General features: G+C 49.5%; 2 protein-coding genes across 2 annotated transcripts in view; one reads left to right on the plus strand and one right to left on the minus strand.

The window, feature by feature from the left end:
- USP35 (ubiquitin specific peptidase 35) overlaps window positions 1-620 on the plus strand; it is a 28,488-nt gene extending 27,868 nt beyond the window's left edge. The window contains exon 11 of the mRNA XM_059823768.1: window positions 428-620. Coding sequence (XP_059679751.1) covers window positions 428-598 — 171 coding nt within the window. The 3' untranslated portion in view covers window positions 599-620. The remainder of the gene's footprint in view (window positions 1-427) is intronic.
- Window positions 621-12,211: 11,591 nt separating this feature from the next.
- Window positions 12,212-23,591, minus strand: part of GAB2 (GRB2 associated binding protein 2) — a 90,487-nt gene continuing 79,107 nt past the window's right edge. The window contains exons 4-10 of the mRNA XM_059821772.1: window positions 19,992-20,578; window positions 18,862-18,956; window positions 17,837-18,119; window positions 17,137-17,227; window positions 15,199-15,301; window positions 14,215-14,340; window positions 12,212-12,402 (exon numbers count right to left, since the gene is read on the minus strand). Coding sequence (XP_059677755.1) covers window positions 12,259-12,402; window positions 14,215-14,340; window positions 15,199-15,301; window positions 17,137-17,227; window positions 17,837-18,119; window positions 18,862-18,956; window positions 19,992-20,578 — 1,429 coding nt within the window. The 3' untranslated portion in view covers window positions 12,212-12,258. The remainder of the gene's footprint in view (window positions 12,403-14,214; window positions 14,341-15,198; window positions 15,302-17,136; window positions 17,228-17,836; window positions 18,120-18,861; window positions 18,957-19,991; window positions 20,579-23,591) is intronic.

Raw genomic sequence — 23,591 nt, forward strand, 5'->3', positions numbered from 1 at the left:
TTGCTGTTGCTCGCCCCAGGCAGCTCTGCCTGAAATTTTCTCCTAAGCGCCTGGGAAAGATGGGCGAGCTGGGAATACAAACTAGAACAGATTTCATTCAACTGGTGGAGTTGAATGCTTTCCAAACAGCAGTGTCCCACAGGACATGAGCAGCACCCGGGGGAATCTGGGGGGGGTCTCTGCTCTCCCAGAGGTGACATGGAAGGGTTGTTTTTTGTTCGCTGGAGAGATGCAATGCTTTGCTGTGTCCCTCCCGCCAAGCTCTAGGGATGAGCACATGGCCTTCTCACCCAGGTTTAATTTGGAGGAGGCTCCCAGAGGCAACCAAACAGGCTCCCGGCTCCTCAGGGAAGGTGGGTGCATCCCCTGACCCGGGTCATTTAGCCGCGGATATCCTTGTGTTATTTCTCCCCCTTCCTTCTCCCAGGAGCAGGAAAAAGAAGCGAGGAACAGAGCCGCCTACATTTCTGCCTTGCCGAAATCCCCGCTGTGGTGGAGAGACTTTGACAGGGACAAGGATGATGACAGCTCATCCGGGGGCTGCAGCCCAGCGGCGGGCGGCGGCGGATCCGGCTCCTTTCATGGACTCGTCTTCTAGCCAACTGGTTAAACTGGATAGTCAATGTCCACGGGGCCAACCCGAAGCCAGAGGCTCCTTTTCCTCACCCTGATGACAGTGAGCATCTTGGAGGAGGATTTGGGGAACATTTCAATGGAAAAGGACTCAGGGGCTGATTTGGAGGCGCTCGGAGGGTCCCACCGCTTCCTATGCACTTGGTCTTCACGCCTTAATGTAACTAAGCTAACGCGGAGATGAGCAACTGCTGACAGCTCAGAGAAGTGCCCTTTTGCTTCAGTGTAGCCGTGTCTTGCCTGCTGTGAGCCGTGCCACCAGCCTGGGGAAGGGACGGGGACAGGAACGGGGATGAAGGTGGACCCAGCAGGGCGGCAGGGATGGAGATGTCCCATGCACATCCCTTCCTGTGGCGCCAAGTCGGTTTGGGGGGGACCTCTGCTTGGTTGGGTTTTTTTTTAATGTGGTTTTGAAAACCCACCTTGACACACCTCTGGAGGTAGAAAAAGGCTGAAAAGGCTGAAAAATGCCAAGCAGCCAACGTGGCAATGATGATCTGGTGGGGCGGTGAGCTTGCAAGCCTGCTTGGTCACAGCGAGCAGTGGCAGGTCAACCAGAGGGATTTTACGCAGCATTGCAAACCACCCAAAAGAGACTGAGGGACACAAACCCCTCCAGCCAAGAGAGACTGACATGGACCATTCAGGGTTTTTTGGGCTCCAGCGAGGCCCCATTGTGTTACTGGTGACCTCTGGATGCTGTTAGTGTACACAGCAGGCGCAGACACATAGCTGTTTTTCCAGAAGTGTCTTTAGGACTCGGTTAGCCTCTTTCTGCTGCTGTCATCTCATGGCTTTCTGGGCTGGATCTGCCCTTTAAAACTTGGGCTTTCCTTTGGGATACCTTGAACTGAGCAGCAAATGATAGAACCCCTCCTAACCCCACTAGGTATTTTTTTAAAATGCTGATTTGCAAGGGGAGTAGCCCAACCAGATATATTATATCAACCCAGTATAAATATATACTATGTAAACCAATGTATTATGTAAGTCAGTAATGGGACAGGGCCTGATTTTTGTGGCAGGAGGCCAACCCAAGCCCTGGGCAGCACGTCTACAGGGCCACGGCTCCCTCCCATGTCCCCCCCAGCCGTTGTCCCTGCCTGCTCCTCCCTTGCGCCTGTAGTAGAGATTTCTCTAGCTCAAGTGGCAGAGACTTGTGCCTTAGGTCCTGGGTGCAGGGCCTAATCCTGACCGTGGGGTATTGGGGTGGGAATATTGTGTTGCCGTGGAGGAAAAGGTGAAGCACAGACATTGCTACAGATAATGCGAGCAGAAAGTCTGCTGGAGAGGACACTTGGGATCAAATCTCTGGCATATTCTATCGTATTCTTTTATTGCCTTTCCTATATATAAATAAAGGAAATTAATTAATTCAACATAGAGGTTTAGTGTCTTATTTCAATACTCATAGCTATTGGGCTGATGGGTCAAAAAAAAGATGGGGAAGCTGATGGGAGACAAGCATCCAACCTCACGGACACGGGACAGCCCTGCAGAGTGGTGACTTGGAAGAGGGGAGCAGGCAGAGGTGGGATGGGGACCCCCAGTCCGGCGCTGGGTGCCCTCTGAATGGAGATCACAATCCTGTTAGTGGGGTTTTGTAGATGAGCAGTGGGGTGTGTTTGTTGTATTTAAGTCCGCTAGACTTAAAGCGGTGCTAAGAGGAAATATATATGGAGCCAAAGTTGAAGTTATACAAAAAGTACAGTGTTTCCTGGTATTATCAACAGACTTTTATGAACCTCCTGTCCAAAGAGGTTGCCGAAAGCTTTCATGTTGCTGTTGTGCCAGCTCCTTGCTTTGTGCTGGGGTGTCACCCAGAGGCATTTTCTGGGCCGCGTGCTGGAAGGTGCTTTTGCAGGAGACTGCCTCTGTCTTGATGAGATCCTAATCTAAATAATCAAGGCAGATAATTAACCCAACATGGAAAAGGGAGAGGCTGTATCATAGCTACGCTCTTCCCTGAATATGTCTTGGTTTTTCCCCAAGATTTTCTGAGATGAGCAGAGGAAAACTGCACGCAGTGCTCAGCATGGATGGCAGCCTGGATAGTTTCAACGGTGTAATGAGGTGGTCTGGTTCAGTCCCTGCTCATTTCCTATAATTCTTAGCATTGGACTTCCCTTTTGGACACTTCAGCCCTGAGTGTCTGTTTTCACAGAGTTATCTACAGTTGCTCCACAATCCTCTCCCCAAAATAATTACTATATATATGTATATAGTATAAATATGTATTTATATACATATATAATATACACATAGATATACAATTATCAGATAAATATATGTAAGATATGGGTAATATACTAAATATTTAATATACACTTAAGTTTGCAATAATATACTTTATTAATACTATTGATTATTATTATTACTATGAATACTATTAATATGTGATATGTTATAATATTATAACTGTACTATACTATTAGTAGTATACTATATTATATGATGAGTATTAGTAATACACTGTTAATATTATAGAATCATAGAACCATGGGGTGGTTTGGGTTGGAAGGGACCTTTAAAGATCATCTGGTCCAACCCCCCTGCCATGGGCAGGGACACCTTCCACTAGATCAGGTTGCTCAAAGCCCCGTCCAGCCTGGCCTTGAACACTGCCAGGGTTGGGGCATCCACAACTTCTCTGGGCAACCTGTTCCAGTGCCTCACCACCCTCATCATAAAAAATTTCTTCCTTACACCCAATCTAAACTTACCCTCTTTCAGTGTAAAACTGTTGCCCCTTGTCCTGTCCCTACCAGCCTTGGCAAAAATTCCTTTCCATCTATCTTTCTTATAAGCCCCCTTTATATATTGAAAGGCAATAAGGTCTCCCCCGAGCCTTCTCTTCTCCAGGCTGAAAAATCCCAACTCTCTCAGCCTTTCTTCACAGGAGAGGTGTTCCAGCCCTCTGATCATTCTTGTGGCCCTCCTCTGGACCCGCTCTAACAGGTCCACGTCTTCCCTGTGCTGAGGACTCCAGAGCTGGACACAGTCCTGCAGGTGGGGTCTCACCAGAGCGGAGCAGAGGGGCAGAATCCCCTCCCTTGACCTGCTGGCCATGTTGCTTTTGATGCAGTCCAGGATACGGTTGGCTTTCTGGGCTGCAAGCGCACATTATTAGCTGGTGTCCCATTATTCATCCACCAGTATCCTGAAGTCCTTCTCCGCAGGGCTGCTCTCAATCCAGTCATCCCTAGTCTGTATTGGTACTGGAGATTGCCCTGACCCAGGTGCAGGACCTTGCACTTGGCCTTGTTGAACTTCATGAGATTCACACAGACCCACTCCTGAAGCCTATCAAGATCCTTCTGGATGGCATCCCTTCTCTCTAGAGTATCAACCACACCACTCAGCTTGGTGTCATCCTCAAACTTGCTGAGTGTGCACTCAATCCCACTGTCTATGTCATTGATGAAGATATTAAATAGTATTGGTCCCAGTATGGGCCCTTGAGGGGCACCACTCATTACTGATTTCCACTTGGACACTGTGCCGTTGACTGTAACTCTTTTGACGTGGCCATCCAGCCAATTCCTTATCCATCTAACGGTCCACCCATCAAACCCATCTCTCTCCAATTTAGAGGTAAGACTGTTACGGGGGACCATATCAAAGGCCTTACAGAAGTCTAACATAACATTAGTATAGTATGTTACTCTCTATGCTGTATCAATTATAGCATATACTATATTAATATTAATGTTAGTAATAACATTCATATTTGTATATGGTATATTGGTAAAGTATATACTGTAGCACGTATAATAGTATGGCCCGTAGTGTCACACATGCCTCTGGCTGAGGAGAGCCTGCAGTGGAGTCCTCAGCTCCAGGTTCGGGATCCCAGATGTGCTGCAGATGTGAGGTGATGTTACTTGATGATCTTTCTTACTGGACTTGATGAGCTTACAGGTCTTTTCCAACCTTAGTGATTCTGTGATACTCTTGTCTAAAAAAGGGGGTTACAGGGGCTGTGCTGTAGGGAGGTGTCTTTCCCCAGATGTCTTCTTTTTTTAAAGCAGGTATAAGTGTCTTGAAGGGAGATTTTGAACTTTTAACTCTGGGAGAAGATTTCTTCTTGTGCTTAGATTTTATGGGTGATTTAGTGTCCTGAGCTGGGGCTGACAAGTGCCGAGCTGCTGATGGGCGAGGAAGGCAGCATTTGTCCTCAGCCTGCACACAGCAAAGTGTATCCCTGAAGCAGATATATAGTATGAAATTCACTTTAGCAGCTGAAAAACACATGGTTTGGGTTCTGGTATCAAGAAAAACCCTAACTGCAACCTAAAGGCTCACACTGTACAGACAGGACACCTGAAGCTGTAGGAGATACTTGGTGACACACTGAGAAGATGGTCTGAAAGCTTTAAAGGTGCTGCATAATTCAACTTGACCTAGTCATTAATTCCCCCTTTCGCTCCCCACTCTGAATCCATGCTGGGAGTCACCAGTGAGAGATGTCTTTTTATTATCATTCTTTTATTTTCCCATTGCTTTCCCGCTGCATATACAGTACTTAAAAATGAGATCACCTTCATGTCAGGCATGTACCATGTTTATTAACAGCAAAAAAAGTATTATCTAGGCTTCACTCAAGAATGATTTACAGGATAAATAATTGTTTCAAATTACATAAAAAAACAAACAACAAAACCCCGAAGAATAAATTAATAACTTAAGTGATTAGCTGTCCACAGTGATTTGAAAACTTAATAACCATTCAAACAGTGACACCACAAGAAGACACGTACTGTACAGTTTGCCACAGATTACTCTTGTCCTTCCTTCTACAAATGGAAAAAAAAATTAAAAATACTTCTCTTTAAGAACAGTCATAGGCTTTGAAACACACAAAACATCCCTGCGAATCGGCTGCCGATGCAACGGCTTCAAGGCCGGGGCTCCGACCCCATGTCGCAGCAGATTAAGAAACAAATGGAGAAAACTACCCTAATTTGGCTGGGTCCGTTCCCACGCAACAATGCCCAAAGTCAATGGGGACCCCTTGACTTCACCAAGGGCTGGGCTGAGTGGGACGTAACTACTCTAAAGGTTTGGTCCTAACCCTACGGGATTCATCGTCAGGCTCCCCATGGAGCCCAGGGTCCTGCTCCTTTCCCCTCTCCGCAACATGCTTCAGCCACCGCATCCAAAGGGCTCTCAACTAAAATGTGGTATTTTCTGGGGCAATGTGGCAGCGGGATGCTGAAACTGTGCAAATGGCTTTTCCCCCCACCCCCCTCGCTCAGAAGAAAATCCTCTCAAGTTTTTTTCCACCTTGGTAATTAAGGATGAGGGGTTTTTAATGAGTTTTGCAGAGCAGGATGTGCAGTGTCGTGTGTGATGCTGGGCATGACAACGGGGGAGCACCACATGCTGCCTGGCCGTTGCATGCAGACTCAAAACAGCTCTTTGCATTATTAAATGTCAGTTCATTACACCTCACGACACATCTGTGAGGTGGGGAAATAAGTACTAAAAATCTTCATTTCACAAGCCGGAGAGAGAGCGGGATACAGAGAGTTCAAATGAACCCCCCTTGTCCCATCTGAAGATAAAGCGTGGTGTCACCCAAAGAATGACAATAAAAATGATGGCTTCTTATCTCCTGGTCTTGGGGAAAACCTCTCCCATACAGTCAACCCACTGGTCTACAAATGCACCCGTTGTATGTTAGCAATGGACTGCATCAAAAATTAAGAGCCTGCTGATTGGAAGCAAGTGCATTGAGAAGCTCTTTTAGCTCAAGAGATGGAGCCACGTGGCTCAGCTCTTGCTCCAGATGCTGCTGGCCAATGTTGAAATTTGGACACGGCATGCCAGGACTGGCTGGCTGTGGGTTGGTGGGGGGAGAGCTGTTTGGTGACACCTTGCTACATATCAACTTTCTCAAGAGCAGCCACTGAAGTAGCAACCTGATTAGCAGTACAACTCTAGGAGTTGCGAACAAGGAGATAAAATTGTGACTACAAGGATGAGACATGAAGGACAAGCTGATGGAGGGATGAAGTGCTCCAGGCCAAGGAGAAATCATGACCAAAAGGTGCACATCTCTACCTGCAAGAACCTCATTAACAGTTGCAAGATCATTGCGTACGTATGGGCAGGTTGGTGCTTTCTGGGCAGAGAAGGGAGGCCCGTGGACTCATCAGGGGCCCTAAACTGATTTATTTGCCCTTGTGATTTGATGCTGGAATGGTCCCTCTGATTTTCTTGATGGCTCTTTGATGGCCGTGTGTGTCCTCTGGCTGGGGTTGGAGTTAGGCTCTGTTCTTCGCCCTTCCCGTTACAAGTAGGGCTTCTCCATAGGCACAGCCCCACTGCACCCATCTCATCCAGACAACATCCCTCCAGTGGGACACACAGTGCGGGTGAGTGTCAACTTTTACATGGAATAGCAACATCATCAGGTGGGAAAACATGAACACAATGCAAACGTGACTTGAGAAAACCATCCTCTTATTCGCCTCCTAGGCCAGGAAGATCAGGCAGGACCTGGGAGCTATTTAAACATCTTCCTACCAAAGTCCACCGTCACTTAAGACCTGGGCATGGCTCTACCCCTCCCAAGAAGCCATGCTCAATCGGTGGCCAAAGTGAACCAACTCTTCCCGGTATGTTCAAGGGACTGGGACGCCAGGGTGTAGTGGCTGGTGTGGGGCTGCAGAGAGCTCTGGGTTGATGCCTGTCCTGACAAATTTACAGGTTCAAGCTGTCCCCCAGTTGCTCGGACTGTGTGTCCATGTCCTGAATGACTTGGTCTGGGCCAGCCAGCCCTCTCCCAGGTGCAAGGGATGGCCCCAGTGTGGATTAGGTCCCCCCACTGGGAGTTACGGCCTTAGGGGTTGAGCTGTGCCTTGCCACTTGGCTTCATGGCCAGAGAAGAGGCCTTGGCCCTGTTTTGGATGCTATAGGGCTCTAGGCAATACCTTTGGCCCCTTCCCTCACATGGAGGAGTCTCTGCTCAGCCCCAGCAGCACAGGGTCTCAAGGTAAACTGGGAGGAAGAGATGTCTCTAGTCCCACCCCCCACTCCAAGCAGGGTCAGCTATGGGGTTGATCCAGCCTGGTCTTGAAAAGCTCCAAGGATGGAGATAACACCCCATCAGACAACCCTGTGAAGTCATGGCACTGCTGTCCCATGACCAGCTCATGGGAGCCCCAGAGCAAGGTGCCACCCAGCATGTCCATGTTCCCACCAATTTTCTGGTAGGGCGTCTCCTGCCCAGCTCAGAGTTGGGTGCATGGACCAGGGCTCCCTGAAAGCCAGAGCGCCAAGACATCACATTGTTGGGCAGGATGATCCCCTCGAGAGTGAAGTGCTCTGGATGTCCCGAGAGCGGTGGGACCTCCCCTCCCAGCAGTGCATGGCTTTTACTGAGCAAAACCCCACTCCATAACCCACACATCTTCTCTTTATATCTGTCTTGAGACTCATGCTAAAGGAGCACATTGTGAGGACCAAGACTCAAATCTTGCTGGCAAACTCCCCTGCCTTCTCTCCTCCCAACTCCCCTATATATAACCCTTGTCAGTGACTGGTGGCCCTGTGTCCAAATCCATCCCAGTTAGCCCCAGTCAACCCAAGCCTTAGCTACCTTTTGGATTGGCTCCGGATTTGGCCCTATCTGCCAGACACTCAGCTTTGCTCTGGCACAATCTGCACTCACATGTATTTTCTTTCTCTACCTTGAGACTAAGCCTAAGCCTGGCATCTGTTTAGAGCTGGAAATGTATTTCCCACCGAACACTCAAATGCCAGTTCAGAGCAAATCAGCTCCAAGGCAGCTCACACATCTCACCAGACAGAGGAACCATGAGCAGCAGTCGCACGCTCACAGCAAGGGATACACACTTTTGGAGACTTCTCCCTTTAAAACCACCATCTTAGTCATTTTAAAGCTCAGGGAGAGCCTTGAGCCATGGCCTTGGGACTTCATAAAACTAAATATTGAGGTCATGACGCTTGTCCCACAGACAACCCTTCTCCATGAGCGCGCACACACACGCATGCAAGCACATCCCTTTTCTTAAATGGGACTGCAGAGCTGAAGAGCAAGCTCTAACATGAAGACTCAAGCCATTTTAATTGCAATTAAAATGAATCATTTGCAATGTTTTCAGCTTCCTAAAATACCTATTTCTAACAAAAGAGTCAGTCATACTTGAGCATCCAAGTATAGAGTGGATGTGATAAACTCAATGCCTTCAGGACAAAGTTCTTGGCAGTCCCTGTAATTAAACCAGCTGCTTTTCAATATGGTTTAAGACTAAATACTGCACAGACATTAATCATCAGGGACTGCTGTAATCAGCTCAGCAACCGTCAGGAATGACTATTTCCACTGCAGCCATTGATTACTAAACGGCTTTCAGGAGGGGTTGATGCAGTCATGTCTATATAGCAATGCAGGGAGTCTATGGGCTGCTACTTAGTTTGGGGGGGTTATTTGCTTGGTGCTCAGCAGAAAACAAATGTGGAGGAACATATCTGTTTCTGGGAAAGCACAGATCTCACTGCAAAGCAGGGAGGGACCAGCAACCAGCGGCTGCAAAACAGCTACTTTTGGGCTGTCTTGGTCCTTGGTCTGCCAAACGCAAAGGGCCAGTTACTGTGGATGCTCATGAAAGCAAATCATTAAAACAGCGGGTCTGAGCCTGGGAAAAGAGCTGTCCCATGACAGTGTTTGCCCCATGAACAAATACAGACATTTCTAGGACTTGAAGAAAAAGGACTAGTTTCTCCAGTACCACTAAGGGCTTTTCCAACCTTAATTAACGCTTTGGATTAAATGTGGGAGTGGGTGCTGGATGCACCTAGTCCCAGCGCAGAAGCACAGGGCACCGACTCAGCGAAATGCATCCCAACCCATTGTGTTGTCTCTCAAGCCACTGCGCCATCAGAAACAACTACTGCTGCTGCCTCCCCCTCGCCTGCCCACTTTCAGGGTACTTTTGGGACTTGTTGAGCTCCCCATCTCCCAGGTGGAGAAAAAGACTCAATCTGAGCACAGGTTATCACTTGATTTCTCCAGGCTTTTGGTCTGGTTCAAGAGTTTTTTAGCCTGGAGCTGGGCTCAGTTTCATCTTGAGAAGAGTTGCACTGTTCTCCTGAGAAAGACCGAAAGCAGCATAAAGGGCTATTCCCAAAATTGCTGCTGCAATCCACCCCGGAGGTGGCTGTGTTTTAGTGTGAGAGGAGGCGAACAGCACAATTTTGGCTGGGAAATACATCCAGTGTGTACCGTAACCCTTCTCCCCCAACCTCACCTTCCTTTGTGTCGTGTCCGCCCAGCAGTTTAGAGGATGAAATATGAAAAAATCAACTTCCCGCTTGAGTCACATTTAGTTTTTGGTGGGGATGGGGAGCTCACTCCCAGCTGGGTGAACACGCTTCAGTGGACTCTGGATCAGGCCCAATGTTTAGGGTCCCCTGAGTTGCAGTGATGAAAGGGGCTGTAGAAATACGAAGCACTGTACTCTGGTCTTCATTTCATTATCTCACCATGCAAGCGTGCAAGCCCCCAACGAGAGGCAAAGGCCCTTGCAGGCTGTAATACACTCCCCGACCTTCAGAAAGCATCTGGCTTTGCTAAATCTTCCCCTTTGGGTCTTTTTTTTTCCTCCTAGATGATTATTATTTTTACCATGAGCATTAGGATATTTGCTTCATTATTCCTGTAAAAGGCCAACACTTCAATGTCTTAAAAGGTTTGTCAGAGCTTTTCCATTAATATCCTTCCCTTTCATGGCACACGAGGAGAAAATATAAACTGGTGTTGGAAGTTCAAGACTTATTTTACCAGCACACAGCCCTTAAGGGACTGGTATCCTATCCCTGTGTGGGTGACGTCTGGCCCTTTCCAAACTCCGGCCAAGCTTAAACAAATGTGTTAACGTTTAAGCATCAATAATCAATACAACTTGGTGGTGTTGGTGGAATGTAGAGCCCGTGGTGCTGGGAGGGGTTCAGCTTGCAGAAAGAATAGCTCCAGCTATTTAATAAATGTTATTACCTAATCTTTCTAACGTCTCCTTTGTTTGGCTCTCGGTTTGTGGTTCGCCTGCTTATCCGTGTCAGCGCTCGCTGTCTGGCAATCAGGCTGCTCCATGGCAATCATTAGTCCTTCCTGTTTTCATGAGATCATGAATTATTATCTCTGCAATAAACTGTCTCTTCCTTCTCAGCTCTCTGCGCCTGGCAGCTGCCTGGGGAGTGATCCCAAAGCCTGGATTTGTCAAGGATGCTGGCAGCAGATTCCCATCCATAATTAGAGCCTAGGGTCGTTAATGTCAACAAGCCCCATTTCTGTGTTGAAGAAACACTGTTGAAGATTGGGAGAAAGTATCTAGTCCAGCCCTTTGCGCCCACCACAACCATAATGCTACATTAAAGCTAATATTGAAACACCTTGCCCTGACTCTGCTGACCAGCCTCTTCCCAAGCCTAAGGCCTCACCGCCAACAAACATTTCAATTACTCTACTCCTTTCCTCCAAGATACACCCCACCAGACCTTCTCACCCAAGACCAACCTCTGCAGTACAGCATCCGCCTTCTCCCAGTCCTCGCAACAGACTCCCACTCCCTCCTTCTCACTCATCCTCGCACCAGTCCAGGGCCTCCCTGCACTCCTCATACTCAACCACAGAGCTTCTCATGACGGCCACGGATGTAGGACTCTGTTTATGGGCTTCTTATGATGCCACAAAGGGCAGATATTTGTTCTTAGGGCCACATTCACAGGCAATTGGTTTCAGATAGGCAGTGGGTCAGGGCTTAAATTCTGCCATCCAAAGCCAATCTCTCCAGCCCACTGACTTTGAGAGATGCTGGAGACCATCAACAGCAGAAGACACCCCAACAAACTTGTCTGTTTCACACATGCACGCATGTGTGTGAGCATGTGCTGGCACATATGTGTGTGTATGATGGGGCAGGTCCTGGGCTTTTAAGTCAGCTCAGTGGGACAGTCTGGATGCTCTTCAAGCTTCTGAAGGTTAACAACCACAACCAAAAACATGGGGGCTGTCCTGCCAGGAGGAGAATAGCCCTCAGACGTTTTGAACATATTATTTACAAGAGATGGGACGATGAAAGAGATTTCAAAAGGAATGGTCCTTGCCCAGTTTTGGGATTGGGAGGAGGCAGAGAAGAGGGCAACCATAAGGAGCGGGGAATCAGAGCTGGGGAATGATGTCCTATGAGAGATGCTGCAAACCTTCATGGCATGGTTTGGGGGTATGGTATGGAAGAAGACGGGGAGAGATGATGCAGTGTTAGCACATACAAGGTGGCTTTAATAGCTGTAAGCAAAAGATGTGTAGGGTGAAACCTGGTATTGCTAAGTCAAAGTTCCTGGATAGTGCATCCAGCAGCTAAAGCACAAACCTAGCCACCGAACATAGTTGGTCTTTATCACTGGCAAAGAGTATCTGCCAAGTCTTCCCCTGAAATTAAGTTTCTTTTTGTCTTAAAAGAAAAAAAATAATGAAGACCCCCTCCCCTCCACAGACAAGTCTTAGAAATCCAGCCCAAGTGGAGCTGGCAGCCCGGCGGGGCCCCAGCTGGGGAAAACCGCCGGGACATTTGCCTGATTTGCCGCCCACCCTGGGCGCTACTGCTTCGTGCTCTTGGCGGGCTCCGAGGACTGCCGCACATCAGTCCACTCCTGCATGGTGCTCTGCAGCGCCTGCGTCTTCTCCTTGTCCACTTGTACGTAATCAACCTTCTCGTCCGAGGCGACCGATGAGGTGGAGGGCTGCGGGGAGGAGAAACACAGCCACCGCCTGGTCATTCATCAGCTCCCTGCTCTTCCCTTTGCTCCTTCCCACAGCAGCACTGTGGGTGCTGCAAGTCCACCAGCACCTCCCCTGCTGCTTTGCAGACTCCATAGCTCATCATCCTCCCTCTAACCTCCCGAAGGGTCTTGGATGAAAGATTTCAGTCTGCTCTGCATCTTGCTTGCGTGGTGAGACTGCAGTGCAATGGGAGGGTAAAACCAGCACCTGGGTCTCTACCTTCCCACCAACTCTGGGACATGAATGTTTGGTTGCAATTGTGGTATCTAACTGCTGATACTGCAAATTCAGTGTTGCACCTTGCTCATTTTCTTGTAAAGTACTCAAAAGCTCCTGTAGATACATATAAAAATCCCAGCTCCATCCCTCTTAGCTGTGCTGACTCTGCACACCTATGGCACTAGATTATTTTCATCCCCAAAACAACAGATGTGCTTGCAGGTTCTCCCAGGAGACCTACTGGGGAAGGAGGAGATACTTTTTTCCATAGTTTCTTGAGTCCTGGAACTTTGTCTGCCCCTACAAGCATTTCAGAGGATCCCCCAGCTGCTTGCAACAGGAGCCAGATGATGTTTTTTAATGGTCTAAAATCGCCTTTCCAGGTTGGGATATAATTTCAATTGGTAATACCTGCAGAAATATTGCTGGGCAGAAAGAAACAATCAAGGGACAACTGTCAAATAATAAAAAGACCTAACCAGTGGGATACTTTGCCTAGGAAACAAGGCAGTGTTTGAGAAAGTCAAGGCCAACTCACAGGTGGTTCCCACAAAGGTTTATACAATGACTTGTCCTTCACCATCCCCTCACTCAGGTGCTGCTTTGCTTGAGCCAGTCTCTCCTTCCCCCTCCCAGTTCGCTCAGGGTGGCACCCAGCAGGACCTGCCTTTGGTCCCTCCCCAGCCCACTCTGTCACCCCTGGGCATCCTCGTCATTTTGGTATGTGGCTTGCTGGGGAGGTTGTGAAATCTCCATCATATGAGACTTTTAAGCCTTGTCTGTCACCTCAGGAGAGATGTGGGGACGTGGGGATGCCCTGAGGTCCTCCCTTGCCCTTTTTTCCTATGATTCACTTTAAGATGGTGTTTGTTTCCCCCGCGTATGAACCTGGAGAAAAGTCGCCAACATCTGGGTCTTTAAGAGCTTCCCCTTCCACATTTTCTCATGACACTTGGCAGAGGCATCCCATTCCCGACCCATCTTCTCCCCACAGCTCTTTCTCACTTGGGCAATGGCTTGATCAACTCAACATAATCTAACTTTTAAACACCAGCTTCACTTTTTTAAAGCAGTTTGTACTTTTCCTGCCCAAATGGCACCCGTTAAAAGCACCTGACTGGAAGGAGGCAGGTGCCCAGCATTTTCTGAATGAACTCCTGAAAGTATCTCAGGTGGAAACCCCAAGTCTGGTTTTGGAGGACCTGTTGTTTTGAAGGAGGGGAAAAAAAAAAATTCTGATACTTCTTGGGATACCTCCTGACAGCTTTTGAATATACAATCTCCAGCTGAATTTCTGGTCTCATCAGCATCCCTGAACCCCTACACATCCATGGTTCTGGTGACACTTTCAGCAAGGCTGCAGACATGCCACAGAGACAGAGTCTGACCTAGAATGAATATAGCGGTGGATCTGCAGGAAAAATTACGCCTCTGAGGATACTGTGCCACTTACCAACCCTCCCCAGGGCTTTGGACGATGCTGTTGCCAATGTGCATAAAACCCCTTAAAAAATGCATCACTTTTAATCAGAAGTTTATAAAAACCCCTGTACCTTTCTATGTGGCCCTGGCGAACTTGGCTGGAAGTCCAGGGCCAGATAATCCACACTCCCCGAACTCTTTTTAGGCGCTGGGCTGTTGGTGCCACTAGGAACAGGAGAAGCAGAAATGGGGTTTTGCTAATGCAGGGAAGAGACAGGAGAGATAACGAGGATTAAAATGGGAAGAAGGCAAAAAAAGGAATTAATACAAATCTGGCGACAAAATGCCTCCGTGGCACTTTTAAAAGAGTTCTCAGCCTGGATATGCCTCTTTGGGACCAGGCTGTGCAGAACTGCTGGGGAACTATATATATTGTATATTCTGCTAACAAATGTTTCAAGCTCATGCTCTTGATTTTGTGTATTGGAGCAGTTCTGTTGCCTTTGTGCTGATTTTATTCACGTGCCTGACATCAGCTGCGGGTTTCAGCATTTCCCATGAACCACACCTCAGTGAGGCCAGAACAGCTCTGGGATCTTCACTAATCACAACCACGCTGCACGGAGCACACATTTCCTCTACCCCCTTAGTTACACAGCCTCAAAAATATGCTTCAAGTCAGCAGCTTTGCAAAGAGAGACAAAATCCCCTCCCTGTGAGCAGTGCCACTCCCTGCTGCTGCTCCGATAGCCCCTGCCCTCCACACAAACATGATGACAGAAGCTATTAGGGGAAAAAAAAACCCTGAAAAAAATAAACTTAAATTAGGAAAATAAACTGCAACAGTCCGTAGACCTTTTTATCCCCTTTTAATTCCTGGCAAAGTAGGTGATATATGTTCCTGCTCTCATATACAGTTAAAACCCCAATGGGACATGTCATTTTAGGAATGAAAGCCACTCTTCCGTGCATGAAGGGATGTACGTAAGGACGTACACCACATTCATCACAGTGCTATCTGAGCACTTCCATGGCATGAGCTAGGAATGTGTTTGCAGAGCTGGGGAATGTGTATGTCCTGCCAGGACCACATGTCTTAGCTGTGGGGCCCTTACCATTGCCACGTAGTTCTCCTCGCTGTCTCCCGAGTCAGTGCTGGTGATGCTCTGGGAGGAGACAGGGCGACAGTATTGCAAAGAGCCGGTGTTGAAGGTCTGGCTGTAAGGACAAGGGTCAATGCGTTAATGATGGTTGCAGGTGCTGCTTGTCCATTGCCAAGGAGGGATGGGAGAGGGCAGCACCTGATGCCTCCAAACATCACCATGCTCAGATCTGGGGACTGGGCACGAAGAAGAGCTGGCTGTTTTGAGGTTCTCCTAACTTGACCTTCCCATGGGTCAGAGAATCACTGGGTTTGATCTTGGTTTTTTTCTTTCTAGGTCTTTTTAGTAACACCTTGCTTGCTATGTACCCATAACTCTCCTGCTATCGGCTACATAAATCAGGCTCCATGAACTCTTTTATCTCACAGGAAATATTTAATTGTGGAGGATGCAGGGCCAGCCTTGGTAGAGCTTCTCACCTCCAGCCTCACCACAGATCCAGGATTTGTTTACCGTGCAGGGGCCCTATCCGAATTTTTTGCTGGAAAACAAAACCTCCAAGGCATGGTCTTGCTTTCAATTGGCCAAATCTAATTATACAGAATAACATAATACAATCAGCGTCTGGCATTAAAGCTCGCGTCTTAAAAAGCTATTTGTTGTCTTGCAGTAAAGGCAGGGTCATATGATTAGCTGATAAGGGAAAAATCCATTAGCTTCTCCGGGGTCGGACGTCTTGTCAATCAAACCCTGCTCGCTGTTTCCTGATGCAGTGATTTCAGCACGCAACGCTCATGCCCTGCAGTCAGTCTCCACACAATCCAATTTATTAGAGGAGTCACAGCAGCCAGGCTTTGCTTCTGCCTTTCATTGGACAACATCAGACCACGAATTAGCAGCAGAACTGGAATTGTGTGAATCCTGTTATTTTTGGCTGGCAGACTTTGCTCTGAAGTGCTTTGGTTTCATTTTGCAGACTTCCTTCAGGCTAGGCTTTGCTTTCAAGGCAATCAAAACACAGCTCGGTCAGACCCTGTGAGTGTCACCCTGCATTTTGAGACTACAGCGGGGTTTTTTGGGGAAGAGCGGGATGTGAAATCATGTCCCGTGCCCCCAGTGCGGCCGAGTTGGGGTGGCTCAGCTGGGTCATGAGTCACGGTGGACCACAGGTCCTGTGTCAGAGCCACGGCTCTCTGGGTGGCGTCAGATCCCAGAAATAGGAAATGTTTTCAAGGGATCTTAATTAGCTGCTCAGCCACATGCTGGGCTTTCATGTGAAATCCTGGCCTAAACGAATTTATCGTCCTGCCACCAGCTGTGATGTGGGGAATACGACTCTGGCTCTTACAACACTTGACGAAGCTCATGAGGGGTCCAAGAGAGGAGCCCCTCTGCTTCAACAGCATCTGACCCAGCTCCTAAGTCTGGCCATGATGTGACCAAGGAAACCCCTAAGCCCTGAATCGCCTTGGTGTGGCAGGATATTTTAGGAAAGAATTCCTCCATAAACGCCCCTCTTCCCAGATAGCTCCTGCTGGTCCCTGATGGGGGTAGGGTGTTGGGCTTTCATCCTAGTGCAGGTGTTTGCACGGCATGACCCAGCTCTGCAGCTCCTGTTTCTAAAATTAACGAAGAACTCAATGAGGGCTGAAGGGATCATCCAGCTTTTGGGGAAATTAGGCTCTGCATCCAAAGTCTGAGCTTACTTCTAGCTTGATTCAAGATGTCCCATGAGAAATGTGCTCCTTCAACAAAAAGAGATGGTGGGCCAGAAGAAACCTCTGCAGCGAGCGGAGGCAAAAGGGCAGCCGACATCCCCCTTACACTCAGGCAGAGATGTTTAAGCCATGGCAGAGGTGACAGCGTGGCTACTTGTGGACACTAGCAAGAGCGAGACCAGAGATCTGCTGTCAGAGCAATGCAAGAATTCATACCCCAACCGTTACTCACATTGGCCTGGACCAGGATTTCGTGACTGGTGACTTGAAGGGAAGCTCATCAATGACAGTGTTGTTCCTCAGGTCCAGTGGTGATGGCTTTGCTGGGGAGGGGAAAAGCCTTTATTCAGAGGCAGCACATTCCTACAATTCAGCGCCCATGACTGGCATGAGACGGTCCCCAACAACTTGCTGTTTGCTTCCTGTTCTGCTCATCAGTCCCCCAGCCCTCCTTCCTGATGACAAATACCCCCAACCAAAATCCCTGCACTCATTTATGCCAGGACTGGTGGAAAATAGTGAATTTCCCCTCTGACCCACAGGCCCAGAATGGATGGGTGTCCCCAAAACGACAGCAGGAAACAGTAGGAGAAATTTGGGTCATCTGAATACAACACAGAGATTTTGGAATGGAGCATAGGGAATGGTGAATGCAAAGAGGGTGAGATCCTGCCTGTGACACGTATCTCCTGTAAAGGCCAGGAAAGGTTTGAGATAGGCTGTTCAAGCACCATGAAAGATGCATTTGCTCCTTAATCCTCCTGAAAGAGGAAAGGGATGGGGAAGATCTGAAGGTCCAACTGTGCTGGCGGTAGCAAAGCACACCCCACATAGGACTCTACTGAGTGTGCACAAGATAGCAGATGTAGTCCGAAGTATTACAAGAACAGAAGGGTTCCTGGAAAGATTGACCCACAAACAACTGTTCTTACCTTTCCGGTCAGGTTTGAGGTTGCGGTTGACTGGTGGGGGCTGGATTTCACTCAACCGTCTGTGGCACTGTGCCATGGCTCCTCCTTTATGCATGGGGAGGGTGGCCGAGGACAACCCCACCAGGTCAAAGTGATGCGGCCCAGGGCTCATGGGGATGTAGAGATTTTGGGCATTGTCGTTGGCTTTCTCGGTGTGGATCAGGGGTGAGGAACCAGGGTTCATGGGGACGTAGTTGTCCTCGGAGTCGGTGCTGTGGGAGCGGGCCACTGCTGCCTTGGCTTGCTGGGGGACAAGCAGCAGGATGTGCTGTGAGCATCAAACACTGCTCAATCACATCCCACTATAAACCCCTTCATCTCATCATCACCGAACACACACCTGAGGTGGAACCAGCTCTAAAATCTCAGCACAGAGGGAAGGGATGGTCTGTCCCCTCCTTGGCCATCAGTTTGCATTGAGAGGGTCTGCCTCCACTGTTTCCAAGACATTGCAACATCCTGAGTTCAGGGAAAGGTCTTAATCGCCCAGACTTGAGCTTCTTCTCATGATCAGAGTGAGCTGCAGAACCATGCTTAACCTGGAAAGTAATTTTTCTCTGGGCTCTGGCCATGACTAAAATGCAATATAAAAGGCTGCTTTAATGCCATTTCCAGCTCAGGAAATCTTAGAAAGTGCACAAAAGAGGCTGTTTTGGCAACATGTTGAAATTCAGCTCAGCAGCATCCCAGGCTTTGGAGAAGCCAAACTCCTGGGAGCTTTTTTGGGGTCAAAGATCCAGGCAGATACACTCTGTGGAAGCATGCAAGCAAAGCTCTGCATGCGGTGCTGGGTTAGGTGGTTGTCCTTCCATCCCTACCCTGCAGGCCACCACGGTTTTAACTGAAATCAGTAATAAACCCCTTCTTTTCTTGACTTAGCTCTGCAGGACTGGGCTGTGAGGTCCTACCTGAAACTGACTTGTCTCTGAGTCTATAAGGTGCAAACGGTGCCTATAGCATGGTGGCCGACACCAAGGCCAACTCACCAGGTAGGAGTTGTACCCATCGTTCATCGACTCGACTGACTGCACAGCGCTGCCACCTCCATGCTGAGGGTATTCGTACGTCTCGCAAGATGAAGCTGCAACACAACCACAAATGCACAACGTGTCCCAGTGCAACTGCTAATAAAAGGGGCCCCTGAAAACAAAATCCAAGTGCTGGGAGGGCAGTATCTATTCTTGATGATTGAGACGCTGGTGGGAAGACGTGGTATTTAGCCCGTCACAGACTTCCTGCTATGCTCCCTCCCAATTAGCTTCTCTCTGATGCATCAATGCAACTGCACGTGCCGCATGGACCTAACCTGGTTCTGTCAAAGTGTTGCAAAATCCCAGGGGTGAAGACGTCAGATAAGGTAGATCATGGTGACAAAACTGGGTTAAGGAAGAGCTCTGTTACAGCTTGCTCGGCAGATGTAAGGGCTGGCAGCCACCGGTAAGGGGAGGATGGGTTGAGGATGGGGTGCTAAGTTCTTAGACTGGTCTATCTACTGTTGAGCATGGGTCTGATCTCAGCCTAAATGTTGGTATTTAAGCAGGAGGAGATGGAAGAGGCATTTCAGGGAGATGTGTGTATCATTTACAGTATGTTTTCTCTGCAACCACCTCTTCTAAGTTACTTTGCAATTATCTCATCCTAGGCACAAGGTTTAGAAAGGACAAGCTCATCCACATGCTGCACTGGGCGTGTCAGGTCTTGGAGATGTGCAAAATTATGTCCCCCTCTGGTAAGTAAAACCAAGGTAGCTCCAGGCTGAAGTGCGTTCTGATAACCTTGGTTATGAACTGAACTAAAAGAAAACTAAAAATGGCCAAAATCACCGAAATCTCATGAAGGGCTGCCCAGGCAAGCAGGTTTTGGGGGTTTGGTTCAAGGCACAAAACAGTCAAGAACCAGTTGAGCAGCTTGGGTGGGCAGAGCCCTGGGGATGCCTCTCCATGCTCATTGCATACAAAAACCAAGGCTAGATCCTCACCAGAGAGACCTTCTTTGTGTTCAACCTCCTGGCTGACGCCAACAGCTGCCCCAGCCCTACCGCAACCCAATGGGACCACCCCATCCAAGGCTGCTAGATGAGACAAAGGCACCTTGTGCTCCCCACCCCCAAATTCACCTCGGTGCAGCCTGCTGTTCTCCACCGCTGGCAGCGTGTTTCTCCGGGGAATGGTGGCTGCCATGGGGGCCAGCCCTAAGCTTTCGCCGGGCTGGGGCCGCTGGGGCGGGCTGCCCCACCGCGGTTCCGTCTGCCCAGGTTTTGGGGGCCGTGGGGGCGGCGCGGCGGGTGAGTCGCTGGCGGCCACGGCCAGAGCGTTGTGGTTCTTGTCCAGTGTAAATGTCCTGGGGATCTGGTAGATGGAGAGCGGGGTGGCAGGGATGTCGTAGGAGTCCGTGGACAGCTCCCCAAACTCCTTGCATAGGGTGTTGTTGGGAGTCTTGTAGGTGTAGACCTCCTCGTTATCTGTTTCGGAGCTGGTGAGGCTCGTCTTGGGGTGGGTGTAGGAACCGAAGGCGCGCGGGAGGTCGTAAGCACTGTCCCTGAACTCCGAGTTGTGCCGGCTGGGTTTTGGCAGGCTGTAAAAGCCATGGAGCTGCCCGCCAACCCCATTCATGCAGTGCCCGTTGCCCTGCGAGAGCTTCTGGACCGCTGTGTCGCTCCGCATGAAGAAGGCGGACCTCGTGGCTTGGGAGAAGCTGGCACTCCTACAGAAGAAAGGGAGAAAAGGGCTGAGATGGGGGGAGAGCTGGTCCTGGGGTGCACTGAGCTCTGCTCCACCCGTTTGTCACCTTCCTGGCCCGCATTGCTCAACCCCAGGGCAATGGGAATATCTCAGACCCCTCCAAACATGCCCACAACCCATTTTATCTTGAAACACGTTTAAAATGCCTCTGTCACAGGTGGGAGGTACATGCACCCAGCTCCATGATAGGGCTATGGGCAGGAAAAAGCCTTTATCCAGACATAAATTGCTCCAAAAGGGCAATTTTTGCACCAGCTGACAGCGGCCCAAGACACGGCTGCAAAAAGCACCCCATCAGCATCGCCATCACGCGTCGGCCGCCTGGCCGCAGTGCAGGAGGGAGTCTTACTCTCATCTCTGCCTTGCAAATGTGTTTGAGAGGGACTGGAAAAATTCCTAATGGGGATTATTTCAAAGCCTCCAGCCATGCCACCACCCTGTCCTCTTGCAGGGCAAGTCGTGGAGAGGTGAAGACAGTCCCCAGCTGGGATTTGGGGTTTGCAGCCTTTATCCACAGAGAAAGAGGAATGAACCTCAGGGATGAATTCAGGTTTATAAAAGCCCTCAAGTCCCCCCGGGGGACCAGGGCAGCACGGTCACTAGGTCCATGACTTGCTAATGATTCCTCGATTTGTACTGTGGTCATGCCCGGGGATGCTAGCCGGGACAGAGGGCAAGCACCGGGGAGACCTCGGTCCTCTGACAACTGCTTGTTAGCCACTACTCCTCTGCCAATTCCTTCTGAGGTGTTTCACCTCCTGTTTTATCCCTCCTGCTGCTTCCTCTTTCAATGCTCCAACGTTGCAGAAGATGACGAGCCCCATGGGCTTGGCTTTCTGCACCCCTAACCCCAGCAGATGACATTTTCTCGAGTCAGGGAATGCTTGAATTGGCCACTTGGACTTTTCTCTCACTCCGCCTCAAGCCCCATCCCACAAGACTCAGGGAAAAGCGAGCACCTCTGTGGAAGTGCTGGGACACAAGGGCGAGACGTGGCAGAGCTGAACATGGGTGATGACAATGCCTTGCTCCAAGCTGTCTGGAGCAGCGTGGAAGAAGAAAATACCACAAAGCTCCAAAAAAGCGTTACCCTGCCATGGAGAGCTAATGGATATACACCAGGGTGACAGGTAGTCTTGGGCTGGGTCTTTTTGCTCACAGAGGTATAACCACGCGTGGGTCAGGCTTTTGGGGACCACATGCTCACAGCCAGCCCCATTTAAACATCTCCCCGTGGAGGACAGTCTGGTCCTGTATCAATCACCACGCTAGGAAAAAGTGAAATGGTTATTGGGGGGGGGGGGGGTGTTCCAGTTGCATCAAATCACTAGGGAAATGCCAGCCCTATGGGAAAAGCTGGGAGATGTTGGTTTACACCGCTCCGGCGGGGTTGATGCTCTGCAGGGACAACAGGGACTCTGTTTCATGGAGCCAGCACGAGATGGCGCTCAGAAATAGGGCTTATTTGGGGAAAAAACAAGTGATGCTGCGATATGACAAATGAATCCCTGTCGCCTCTGGAGCTCAGTACGTCCGGGAGATGTTTGGGCTCTGGCAGGGTCCTTTTGGCCGAGGAACTGAAGCATCTCACGGGTTAATTATTCAGCATTGCCCATCAATTAGCTACTATTACCCTCATTTTATGGATGAGTAAAGTAAGAGCTCCGGAGCTGAAAGGGGAGGGATTCCCAGCAGTCCTGCAGCCTGGCCCCATGCACTGGGCATTGATCGGGGCGATTATTTCTGTCCCAGTTGCAGAAGCTGTGGCCAGCCAGTTTGCCTCTGCCCACCAAAGCACTGGTGCTTGCTCCCCCCTCCTCCAGGACCCAGCTGCACTCTGGCTCTTGGAGGGTGGCTTTTAGGTATCCTCACAGCTGGCGCGTCAGAGGGGCTTTTTTTAAACACTGTTCCATTAACTCCATCTGAAGTTAATTTTTCTGAGCCTTTTTCTGTTGTTGTTTTTCGGGTAGGGAAAGGCAGCTGCAGCAGGAAAGCCCAGCGGAGGCTGCAGCCCAGGCTCTGCTCTCACCCCACGCCAGCTGGGCTCTGACTGCCTCTCCCTCCCTCCCTCCTCGCCGCTCTCGTGAGCCAAAACTCTTCACGCCAAAAAAACTCCTCGCTATTTAAGGCAACCGGCTGGGTCTGGAGGCGGAGAGCTGTCGCTCTCTCAGAAATACCATGCTGTGCACCATGGGCTGCCGCGAAGCCCAGTGGGCTCTGGAAGGGATGAACGGCAGAGCGGTGCAAACCCTGCCCATGCCTCTGGCTGTGGTTTTCTGGTTAAAGGCAGGAATTAGGGCCCTGTCTGCAGGATCACAGAGTGGTTGAGGTTGGAAGGGACCTCTGGAGGTAATCTGGTCTAACCCCCTGTGCTCAAGCAGGGCCACCCAGAGCCAGTTGCCCAGGACCATGTCCAGATGGCTTTTGAATATCTCCAAGGATGGAGACTCCACAACCTCTCTGGACAATCTGTGCCAGTGCTCAGTCACCCTCATAGTAAAAAAGTGTTTCCTGATGTTCAGATGGCACCTCCTGTGTTTCAGTTTGTGCCCATTGCCTTGGTCCTGGCACTGGGCACCACTGACAGGAGCCTGGCTCCATATTCTTTGCATCCTCCCTGCAGGTATTTATCTACATTGATGAAAACCCCCTGAGCCTTCTCTTCCCCAGGCTGAACAGTCCCAGATGTCTCAGCCTTTCCTCTTAGGAGAGATGCTCCAGTCCCTTCAGCATCTTCATGGCCCTTTGCTGGACTCTCTCCAGTATGACTATGTCTCTCTGGTACTGGGGAGCCCAACGCTGGACCCAATACTCCAGGTGTGGCCTTACCAGTGCTGAGTAGAGGGGAAGGATCACCTCCCTCAAGCTGCTGGCAATACTTTGTCTAATGCAGCCCAGGATACCATTTGCCTTCTTGGCTGCAAGGACCCATCGCTGTCTCATGTTCAACTTAGTGTCCACCAGGACTCCCAGGT

The sequence above is a fragment of the Gavia stellata genome, chromosome 1 (assembly GCF_030936135.1).
Source record: "Gavia stellata isolate bGavSte3 chromosome 1, bGavSte3.hap2, whole genome shotgun sequence".
NCBI lineage: Eukaryota > Metazoa > Chordata > Aves > Gaviiformes > Gaviidae > Gavia > Gavia stellata.